The sequence below is a fragment of the Syngnathoides biaculeatus genome, chromosome 2, assembly GCF_019802595.1.
Source record: "Syngnathoides biaculeatus isolate LvHL_M chromosome 2, ASM1980259v1, whole genome shotgun sequence".
In the NCBI taxonomy this organism is placed as follows: Eukaryota; Metazoa; Chordata; class Actinopteri; order Syngnathiformes; family Syngnathidae; genus Syngnathoides; species Syngnathoides biaculeatus.
Window position 1 is genome coordinate 32,041,325 of NC_084641.1, and position 12,047 is coordinate 32,053,371.

Consider the following 12,047-nt stretch of genomic DNA (forward strand, 5'->3'; position numbering starts at 1 on the left):
ATAGTAATCACACTTGGGTCGCATACGCGATGAATTCGTTATTGTTCTGTATGTGCACTTTGTTGCTTGATTTGGAAATGAAAGTTAAAAATACGTAAATGAATCTGAGTGTATTTAAATCTGGTTTAGTAGCCTTGCTAAACCTAAAAATATAATATTTCTCCTGCATACAGGTGCAACCACCCAGAAGGCCTTTCAATGGGTGGGGACACATCAGGGACCTCCTCCACTGCCACCATCCTTTCTTCTGGGCCTACCTCCGCGGTCGGTCACGTGCTCCCGGGGAGTCTACAAAATTTCCAGTGGGAGAGCGAACACACGCCTATCTGCAATTATCAGAGAGCGGCCCTATCTGACTGGGACAGACGGCCTCCGGGTTGGGGTGGGGGCCACGATCGCTAATTGCTGGACTGGGACTTACTTGGAAGGACGAGCGCTTGCTTTGGAGTTTGGATGCTCCCCCGACTCTCCTCCGTGCGTCCAAGAGGTTTGCCTGCAGGGTGCTTGCTCTCCTTTGGCTGACGTTTGGAACACTCCGGGACTGGACTGGACTCATTTGTTTGGTTTTTATCACCCGGTCCGCCTTATCTGGTAAGATAATGCATTGGAGAGAGCCATTGGAACCCAAGAATGTTCCTCGTGGATATCCTTCCGCGTGTTATCTTCAGCGTATGTGTTTGACTTAGATTTTTGTGATGCGTTCAATGCCTCCGGGATACGTGACATTCAATTAGGATACGCAGGTTTCAAATCAAAGCTCCTTCACGTGACGGGGGAGGAATATGGATGACGTCAAAGGATGAAGATGATCTATATTAACAAAATTTTGCTTCATTTTTTGGGGGGGTGGGGTTGATTAGTTTAACTAAATATTCTACGCTGAGGAAAAGTGTTTTGAATTCATTCGAACGTGGACACGTGTAAACATATTCGCTAGCATGTTTTTTTGGGGCAAATTACGTCGTTACACATGCTCATCAATAAATGTACATAAATTAAAGTAGGACTTTTTCCTTCTTCCAGTGTGAAATATATTGACACACGACTTAAGAGCACAATCAGAACGATTTATAATATGTCTGTAAAACTCAATATTTGAACAATTATAAGACATTACACCTATTTTCAACATAATTTGGGGAGTGCAAAAAAGTGTTAGGGGTTGCTCAAGAGCTATTTGATATTTAAAAAAAACAACTTTTTTTCCAGCTATAGTTCAACTTTGTCTCTGAATATTTATTAAACTTTCAGGTTGTGCAAAAATGCCCTGCAATTCTGGAATGATTCGAATGACGTCTTTTGCAGTGTCTGTGCTGTTGAGCTGCAGGAAAGTCTCATTTTCTTGGGGAGAGGTCAGCAGCGTGGACAAGGTCTCCCACGCCCGAGGAACCGAGACCGGCTCTCGCACAACATTTTTTTTTAAACACCAAGGTGTGAAAATGTATCAAAGCCTGACCTTGTCGTCCAACCAGTCCCCTTACACGCACGACACCGGGAATTACTTGCACCCGTCGGCCAGCTCCCCTGTCTACGTGCCCACTAGCAGGGTTCCAGGCATGCTACCCACGCTGCCCTACCTGCAGACCTGCGAGCCGCCTCACCAGTCCCACGGCCTGGGGGCCCACCATCATCACCATCACCCCCACCACGGCTGGCCCCAGGCTGCTACGGACGGCTCTTCCTTCGCGCCCGGCAGCCCTCACCCCACGCACGGCTTCTCATACTCTCACAGCCCGCCGCTCAGCAGCAACACTAGCCGGGAGGCCGCCTACCAGAGCCCGCTGGTGCTCGGCAACAGCGGGCGGGCGGACCAGCTCGGTGGGGCCTTGGTGCGCCCGGTGGGGGGCTCTTACAGCGGGCCCTACGCTTACATGAGCCCGGAGATGGCGACCTCCTCCTGGACGCCGGGGCCCTTGGAGAGCGGAGTGATGAGCCTGCAGGGCCGCCAAGGCTGCATGTCCACACGGCGCTCCAGTCTGGGTAGGCCCCCCTCCCCATAATGTGCACCCTTTCTGATTACTATTTGAACCGCAAGAATCGAATCGATAGGAAATATTTCATAACCTTTAGGAAGCGTATTTTTTCCCCGAATGACTGAAAAATTGACAATAGCTTAGCATTTTGACGCAGCATCGCAATTAAATAACCATTCTTTTTTATCGTCAAATATCTGACACACACAAGAGCATCGTAAATCACAATCACATGAGACCCAGGTCAAGAGCTGGATAAAAAAATGTGAGCCTGCTTTAAAATAACATTTTCACATTTGCACTGTTGAAGAGATGCTAATTTTAATATTTTTTTGAGAAACGATATTTGTATTATATTACATTAAGATAGCAGGCGACCATAATAATTAACTAGATTGTTTATTAAATGCATTTATTATCAAACATGTATTATTATTATATTTTCCTAATTGCAGCTCAGGTTTTGACCACTGTCAAAACTGATTTTTTTCTTTTAATTGTTCTTGTTTTTATCCACGTTATTAGCAGTCATTACCTGTACCTATTTTGTTCGATGTGACTTTCAATCTAAAAATTCAGATTCGTGTTGCTGTTACATTAATATAAATAAATGTTTTTTTTTAAGAAGCCAATAAAGTCAATGGCCCCGACTGAATCAAAGTGTTAGAAACAATCCAACCAAATTGGACCAAGACAATACATACTCTTCTCGAGAGAATAAGTAAAAACAATCAACTAAATTGTTAATTTAATCCCCGAGCAACAGTGCAGTGTTTTGATTTTCGATCTGAATACACACTGAAACAAGAGCCCATTGTCCCCAGCCATCAATTGCAGTAATCTCCTCTCAGCATCACCAAGACTGTGATCCAAAACACTCAAAATGTCACTCAAAATGCCTACGCAATTGAACAACTAACAGACTCCCATCTAAATCCCCATTGATCCTGGTGACGAACATTTGGATCCATCCAATCATACATTTGTTGGTTTTACTCGTTGTTCGCTTAATGAAAAAAGATTGCACACGCAAGTGCTGATGTAACAGCTTCGCAAACATGATCAAATTTATACTTTCATCGGATATGCAACAAAACCCAGGATGGAAAAACAATTGCTGATATGCAGCAACTAACAATAATAATGCAATGCTAAAGTGAAACAAAAAAAATAAGAAAAACAAATCTCAATACACTGCATATATTTATAAAAATGTGGTCTTAAACAACAAATATATCTCACCGAGGATCTTCTAGTGTCTAGTGTTTATGAGACTTATAGTTATATGCTGCATGAAAACCATCAGTCTCCGTTCCGAATCTCACTTCAAAGAGAACTCTTGTGTTTTATATGACATTGAATCGAAAATATCTTAATTACATCAAAACCAACAAAGAACATAGATGTTGAGATATATATTTGTTTGTGAATTTGGAGAATCCATCCACGAATAGCTCACCTGTGGATTTTTTTTTTCTTTCGGACCCATATGTTTTTTTTTTTTTTTTTTTTCTAGCCTTAATTTCATCGTGCCTGAACAGCACGACAATTATTCCAGGCTTGTTCTGTTGGGTTTTTAAACTTCTCCGTGCAGGTCCTTCCTCTATTGGAATAATAACTGGGTATTTTGGCCAATTCATGCCAGGAGTCCGTTGTGTGTCAGGGCTGTGATGAATCAATGGGACCCCTGGATCTTTTCTGACTGATAACACCCCTATACCCCTTCTTTCCTCCATTCGTCTGGTTCTTCACTGCAGGATTTGAGCTCTCTTCATCACATTGCTCAGGGAATGAGAGGCGTTACTTTAAATTCCACCACAGCTATTCGTCACACACTCACCCCCACCCCAACAATGTCTTAAAATCATATAGGTCTAAAGCTACTTGTAGTTTACTTCCACGTCACATGAATTAATCCGCAGGCGTTTGTTTAAAAAGGCAGTTCTCTGAACAAATGTGTCAAAAGCAAAGCGATTGTGACGTGGCACAATCACTGCTCTACATTAAATATAAAACACACATTACAAGCAAACACCATTAAAAATGGTTTAAAAACAAATGGCTGTGTCATGTCATCTTATAAAACTCTTTTTCAAAGGTGAAGAATGCAATCAATAAGACACTGAGATGACAAAACCTGTGTGTATAGGCTGGAATTAATCTGCACGTACTTAACTCATGTACTGCCTTCAATCAGCAATGAAGATAGCAACAATCAATTTTAACAAGACTACTCAAATGTGTCTAACTTCACTATTTTCACTCACTATTGGCAGCAAAGGCGACAGTTGTGCAACATAACACATACTTGTTTAAAAAGTAAATGTCCTCATTTTCTGCTGCTGACATCAGTAGGCTTGCACTGTTTTGGACCTAAATGGGTTTGTGGGTGTGTGTGTGTATGTGTGTGTGTGTGGGTGGGGGTGACTTTGGTAGTCATTGACAGGTTTATAAAGGTCCTTTAAAGGCTTCCAAAAGTGAGGTTAACACTTATGTGTGTTATTAAAAGTGCTCAAACTGTGTGCTCAGATCTGGTGGATGACATGGCCACAGAGGGCAGGGAATGCGTCAACTGCGGCTCCATCTCCACCCCGCTGTGGCGCAGAGATGGCACGGGGCACTACCTGTGCAACGCCTGCGGTCTGTACCACAAGATGAACGGCATCAACAGGCCGCTCATCAAACCTCAGAAACGGCTGGTAAGACGAAGGCGAATGTGTCTGACGTGATGGCACCTGTTCTCCCGAAAAGGTTTTTATTGTCAGGAATGTTTGGTGACACTCAAAGATATTGCAATTGACTGGACACATGGAGCAGCACCGTGAAAAAGGGCAATTGTGAAGTAAAAGACATGGGATCTAAATATTAATACATTATGTATTAGAATTATTGGGGAAATTCATGTATTTTGGGGTGAATCCTTTGGATTATATGTTAAATATTTTGTTAATTTTTGGCCGTCACTTCAGAAGTGGTGGAGATAAAGTATAGAAAGGTAAGCACAATTTTTTTTAGGACTGAGTGATCATCCGTCTCAAACTAAATAACACAACTGTCCAATTTTAGTTGCTTTGGAACACAATGACAGTAAAGTGTACATTTAAGTGCCCAGATCATTAAATGTCCTATTCAAAAAGTGAAGACAAAAATTCAGTTCAACATAATTCTCACTTTAGCAAGCTTATCCGACACAAAAGAGAATTAAAAATGTTTTGACCCTTTTCAAATTTTTTTTCTTTCAATTTTGTCCAAATTCTGTTTTCAGGGACTCAATAGGAAACTAGTACTACTACTATTACTAATAATGAATTAATCATTATATCACAAACAAAAATGTTTTCTTAATTAAGACACATTTCACAATATGGAATTTAAAGCTTGGAATGAATCACAGCATACTCTTTATATTGGCGATAATGAAGTTTGAAAAATATGTGAAAATCACAAGGTCGACAAAGCTAGTTAGCAAGCAAGCTAACATACTGTAGCTAACAATCCGATATTAGCATTGAGACTTTGATTCACACTGTTTTTCCCACAAGTGAAAAAAATGACAGCCTCAGAGGTTAGGTCTCCAATTGTTTTATTATGAAACATATAGCGTATTAAAATGCTCAAAACAGTTGAGCAGAATGTATCGAGATAATAATAATGACATTAATTCATGTTTACATGAAGGCTTAGTTTGTCAGAAACTGGCGACATGATCGAGGTGGAACGGTTTTACTCACTTCAGGTGAAAAGATCTTGGAATGATCTGTGTAAGTTTCCTTTTCACGTCTGTCTTTGTGATTGGTCATTTTCATTATGTTTTAAAAGCAGCTTGGGGGAAATGTGCTGAAGAGGAATTAAATTGTGTTCATGGGTGTCGAAGTGTGGGTGGTGTGAGGGGGAGCATATTGAGAAAATAGTGCAAATGGCCCTCTGTCATCATTTGAATGCCCCTGCTCATCAACTTGTTTATCTTTTTAATTACGTTTAGTTGAGACAACATTAAGGGCTCTATTTTTGTGACTGGTGGAGATCTGGTGCGGTGAGCAGCGTAAATTGGTGCGGAGGCAGCTTGGACCGGGTTTTGGTAATGTCAAAAAAAGAAAGAGGGAGGTCTGCGTCTTTACAGGAGTAGACACATACAATATTTATCAAGTCCAATCAAGGCGGCTCCTCTGATCCCCTCTAAATGACGGTTTTGCATTGAGGGGACGACACATAATTGCAGCGATACGTACATGTGTGGTTGGAGCACGATGGCTGGTGTGGCAAAAATGTGGGCAGGTACTCTTATTAAATACAGAATAACCAGGTGATTAAACTGCTGGCAACTTAAACACGTTTGTGGACAGCCGTCTATGAAAGTAGAGCTCATAATGCAGAGATGCGAACGGTGTCTAAAGATCAGTTTTGCAGTCTTTTAGCAAAATGGTTTTGCACTAGTAAACTTAGCTCACAACCTGCTTCGAGTTGTGGCCTGTGGTGACCTTGCCCCTTGGACAAGGCCTTTGTAAGATTGTCAGTGCAAATGTGGCTGCTGTTGCTCCTGCTTTATTTAAGAAGCTCATTGTGTTTGTGAGATAAATAATCTTTATTTATAGTATGTTGCTGTTCAGAGGGTATCCAACCAATGAGTCATTAGTTAGTTTCGCGTCAGGATCAGGAGCGGTAATTAATCACAGGCGTATATGTTCCGTGTCCAGCGTTGACACGCTGCGATTCTTTTTTTTTTTTTTTCAGGGAAAAGTTTGAGTCAAAATGGAGGAGAGCACTGTCTTGGGTGTGAGCCAAAAGCAAATATCCAACCGTTTCTGCTTCATTTTTGCCTCCGCCAACAGCACACCACATCTCGCCGAGCAGGCCTGTGCTGCACTAACTGCCACACGAGCACCACGACGCTGTGGAGGCGAAATGCTGAGGGAGAGCCAGTGTGCAACGCCTGCGGTCTCTACATGAAACTGCACGGGGTACGTTTGTGCCCCAGGGGCCTTTGAAGCTATTCACCATTCACTTCTTTAGTTCTTGATTCTTGTGTCCATATTCTGTAAGCTTCATTAAAATTTGCCACTCCAACAAAGAGCAGTTAAATCATGTTTTCGTTTGGTGGACCTTTTTGGTTGTTTCCATTGTCGAACGCTAATAAAGCAACGAGTACTGCAGTTTCTCGACACCCTACCGCTGGGGTATCAGCAGCAAGTATGGTGTGACCACATGTGGTCGGGTGGCAGTTAGTGGTCAGCGGTGTTGCGTCAAGAGCCGGGAATGTTTCCGGTTCTAAGACTCCTGTAGCAGTTTACAATGTGGAGTGGCCGACCTGAGTTTTCTTTGGTTTCCGATGCATCCGTCCATCCATGCAAAATGTTGATTGAAAACATGTTTTGATACGTAATTACTCGTGGTTACATGTTTAAAATGTCTTTCAGAGCAAACTTTTATCAACCGAGGTTGAACATAACTGCATGTACAAAACTGTATTCTTGTCACTCCGTGCTTCTTTTTATGGAAGCGCAACATCAGTTTTTTGTCTTCTTTTTAGGAAAAGAAGGCTGTAGACTAGAGCCACTGTAACAGTTTTAACAGTCTGATTCATGGTTCTTTATCATTTATTCATTATTGTGCTGAAAGTTTTTCTTCATGTCTCTTTCCATCATGTTGAGAATGACTGCTCTACAAAACAGTTTCACGAGCGTTTCAGGGGAGATAAGCCAGAGAGGAAGGGATTTATTGTTTTTAAAAATCACAAACAAGATAGGTTACAACAGGGGTGGGAAAACTACAATCCGTGGGCCACATCTGGTCCATTGACCATTTAGAGATTAGTACTGTACTTACTGTACTGTGTTGTCATGTCAATTGTGGACTAAGGTTCAGATTTAACACTAATATTTAAGTTATTGGTCCATGTTGATGTAACCTAACCAAGTAATGTATACAGTTAAGCTAATGCTTTTTTTTTTTGTTTGTGGTGGATAAATAATATTCCTTCCACTTGGTAGCTGCTGTTCTGACAATTGCCACAAACAAATCAACACCAGACTTTGATCCACAGGCAAAAAAAAAAAAAAAAAAAAAAAAAAAAAGTGATCAACAAAACAACACAGTTCCCATTATAATGAAATCTAAGTATTAACACTACATTGGCGTTTTGGTGTTGTTGCTTGTGACTTGGCCCAGTTGTCAAATTTTAAACATCAATATGGCCTCTGAGCCAAATAGTTTGTCCACCCCAGCATTAGAACATCTGCCAGTCAAGTGTTTTTGGGTTCAAATCTCAGCTCCTGGCCTTTTGTGTGATATTTGAATGTTCTCTCGGAGCTCACGTGGGTTTTTTCAGGCTTCCTCCCAAATTAAAAAAACCTGTATGTTGGTTATTTGAAGGCTCTAAATTCCCCCTCGGTTTGAATGTAAGTGTTGGGTGTCCTGCGATTGGCTGGCGCCTGGTCCGGACTATACCCCGCCTCTCTTCCAAAATTATCTGCAATAGAATCCAGTTCTCCCGTGACCCTAATGAGGACAAGCTGTACACAAAATTGATGGATGTGTGGATATTGCTACAATAACAGTTAAATGTATGGTTAAAGTGAAGGGGAAAAAAATATGAAACGAATGCTCCAAAGTTGAATCAAAGACAATTGGACCTCTTCCTTCTTCAAACACATAATTTTTCATCCCAAACAAGAGAGAATTCAAAGCCATTTTCATTTGATGCCAACGCGAAGCGCTGTGCTGTATTGCATTCATCTTTGTCAAATGTATTGGTGGATTCATACGGTGATGTCACGCTTCTTGCTGACTCACTGTCTCCACACAAAGCCGGAGTGGGCTTTATCGTTCCCTGTACTGTTGTGACCTGTAGGAAACTGCCACATTTGGTGTGGAGATGGCTGATGTTACTGCAGCATAGCACCTTTCCAAGGGCACTGTGGTGGTCGTTATCAGCGCTGCTGCGTGGGAGTGGAGCTGGCGCGGGTTGTCATGACACCGTGGCCTCTGTTGTAACAGTGAGTCAACTCATGACCGTTTCTCTCCTCCCTACAGGTGCCCCGACCTCTGGCCATGAAGAAAGAGAGTATACAGACACGGAAGCGCAAGCCAAAAATGCCCAAGAACAAATTACTCACAGGTGGGGCAAAAGTGTATGCACACAAAAAACTAGTACAGTATTGATTCATGCCACAACGTGTCAAGGTTTTGCATTCAAATGTCAGCTTTGCAACCAATTGGATGCGGCATTGCCTGGGGCTTAGAAAAAATAATGTCTATGTTGTTGCCATGGAAACCCAGATACTCTGAAGCTCTTTAAATTGAGGGACCCAGCCTGGATTCCTCTTTTTGCGATAACGCTACCTTTGGCAACAATTGCAAAGCTAAATTAGAAAGACACAGTCGCTCAAGTCACACATATTCGTTTGTATTACTAATCTGAAAACAACCAGCCAAATAAGAAGACTATTTAGGAGGATTTAAAACAAAAATGAATTGAATCAATGTACAAAAAGACACAGTATGCCACAGTACAAGTTGTGTAATTTGTGCAAAGTTATGTACAGTTTAGTTCAGTTTATATATTATAATAGACTGACCAGTACAGTGTAGAAAAGTGTTGATATGCCCATAGGTATGCATAATATTGTGCATACCACTTTTTAAGGTTAGGGTTTGGGTTATGATGTTATAACACGTAAGTTTCATTTGTATTTATATATTTTTATTATTTTGTTATTTATTAAAATTCAATATTATTTCATGCCTGAAAAATACAACATAGCAAAAAAAAAACATTTGTACTTCTTAATTAGAAGAGACTACATGGCAAATAATGATGTAGCATTTCATTGACATTGACTTACATGGGTATTTCTTTTGTTGTTGTTGTTGTTGTAGGCACACGCACGACCTCTGATGGAACCTCGCCATCGTCGCTGTCTGCATCTGAACATGCCTCCACCATCAAGAGTGAACCCGGCATGACCCCTTCACCCTACGCCGGGCAGACTGTCACGTCCACCCCGCAGGTAAACAACTGAAACATCTCTTTATGCTGAGACTGATATTATCACTACATGAAATGAGAAAGAATTGCAAAGACAAGAAGAAGAAAGATAGTATTGTTTTCTGAAAGTTATACTATATTATGTATGAACAGTTTCCCACCTTTCCAGAACTTAAATGACAGTCACATTTATCTATGAAAATGTTTTAATGAACCTAAACTTTATTATCGGCAATTTTTTGTTGTTGTTGCCAACATTTTACATTTAAAAAGCTGATTCAGATCACAGACCAAGAACCCCCTTCTAACTCATTGCTTCCACATTTTTATATGGAAGCCTGTTGTCGTCCTAGAGCGGCTCCAAATGCCGGAGACGCATTCCTGGTGTGTTTTTTGGAGTACTTGGCAAACAAAGATGATTCTATTCTATTCTATTCTATTCTATTCTATATTTTGAAGTATTTTTGGGGGTGTTCCCTTTCTCTGCCATTTATATCACAATGGAAACTTTCCCCGTGGCCCAGAACCCAAACAGCCTTGCTGTCTTTTCCTTCTGTGTTTTGTAACCTCATCTAAACTAAAAAGAGCTTCTGCTTTATTTTCACTCATCTAGGAGAACTGCGCTATAATACGATCCTCTTCATGACCATATTGTGAAAGCATCAGTTGCCTCTGCCTGAGTGGAGGCCTTAGTTGGAGTTTAAAATTATTTCTAAATCTGCACGTTTGTATGTATTTTCCTCTGCAGACGGCTACCCAGTTGAACGCTACCGTATCCATGACACACATGGACATTAAATATGAGGATTATGTCTTTACTCCGACATCCATGGCCCCACAGAACTCCTGGTGCGCTCTTTCGCAAGCATGAGTCCTAAAACCCAAAGAGCCGAGTCTCCAAGTCTTATGGGACGGGACACAGACAAGCGAAAGGGAGCGAGATCACGAAATCCAATCGCGATGGAACTTAAAGACGTTCACGAGAGTCAACCGACCTGCAAGATGTGGGTACCTGTGGTCCTCACCGACAACTACCTATTATCAAGCAAGCAAACGCACCAATGCAAAGACAATCATATGACTTGTAAAGAGAGAAAAACATGGTTATTAATTCAGCTTTATTTTTTAAACAAACACAATGAGGACATGTTACTGTCCCTGCAGGTATAAAATGGACAGATTTTTTTTTTTGTTTTGTTTGGATTTTATGGCTGCTGAAGACATCTCATCACTAGCATGTAGATGATTAACTTTTATAGGCGCATTATTTATGTTGAGATATGAGCAGTTAAAAGTCGCCGTGGACATTATCGTCGCACTAGGCTTGGCCGTGCGGGACAGCCATGTTGAGCAAGCTCCAGGCAGGATTAAGTGAGCAATTGGCTTGCCAGGTAGATGATGGTCAAAAATCAAGGGTGGAATTGTTCCTTTCAGGTGTTATGACAACATGTCAAAGTTTTGTCCAAATAATAAACAGTTTGAGTGCAATAGATCTGTTTCTTACAAAGAAAAAGAAAAACTGCCTAAAAGAGTCAAATAATTACAAACATAATCTAATTTCATGGTCTGTATTTTATCAAAAATAAAAGAGATTTTTTTTTTGGGGAGGGTGATGTTTGAAAGAGTATGTGACCCTCTGTTTCTTCTCTCTTAACAAAGTGCTTTGGAATCTGTTCAGGTTGAACTGATTTACTATTTATTAATTTGATTAATGGGAAATTAATGAATGTAATAAAGGGTAAATCTCTCCAAAGATCACATTGCTCATATTTCTGTCCCAAAATGGACCTTTTAAAGTTGAGTTTGGTACTTGTTTGTTCATTCGACACCTTAGAGGTTTTACCTTTTTTATTTTTAATTTATTTGCACAAGAGCAGCTGACATGACCAATTTAACAAAACAAGTCTGTAGTCTGCATGGATTGATCTCAATGGTTCATGGAAATATCACTGCAATTATTTTATTTTCAGAAATCATCCAGTGGGAAATCATACAAAAAGTCTGTGATGCAAAGCATCTTATTCAACATTTTTTAAAGAAATTATTTTCAAGTGAGCCAAAAATAGATAAGTATGTTTCTTTCGGCTTGT

General features: G+C 40.7%; 1 protein-coding gene across 1 annotated transcript; it reads left to right on the forward strand.

The window, feature by feature from the left end:
* Window positions 1-230: 230 nt before the first annotated feature.
* On the forward strand, window positions 231-11,843 carry gata5 (GATA binding protein 5). Its single transcript, XM_061801005.1, has 7 exons — window positions 231-591; window positions 1,306-1,980; window positions 4,503-4,672; window positions 6,803-6,931; window positions 9,003-9,087; window positions 9,849-9,979; window positions 10,706-11,843. Exons 2-7 carry the CDS (start codon window positions 1,440-1,442, stop codon window positions 10,826-10,828), a joined length of 1,179 nt encoding a protein of 392 aa, XP_061656989.1. The 5' UTR covers window positions 231-591; window positions 1,306-1,439; the 3' UTR covers window positions 10,829-11,843.
* Window positions 11,844-12,047: the final 204 nt, after the last annotated feature.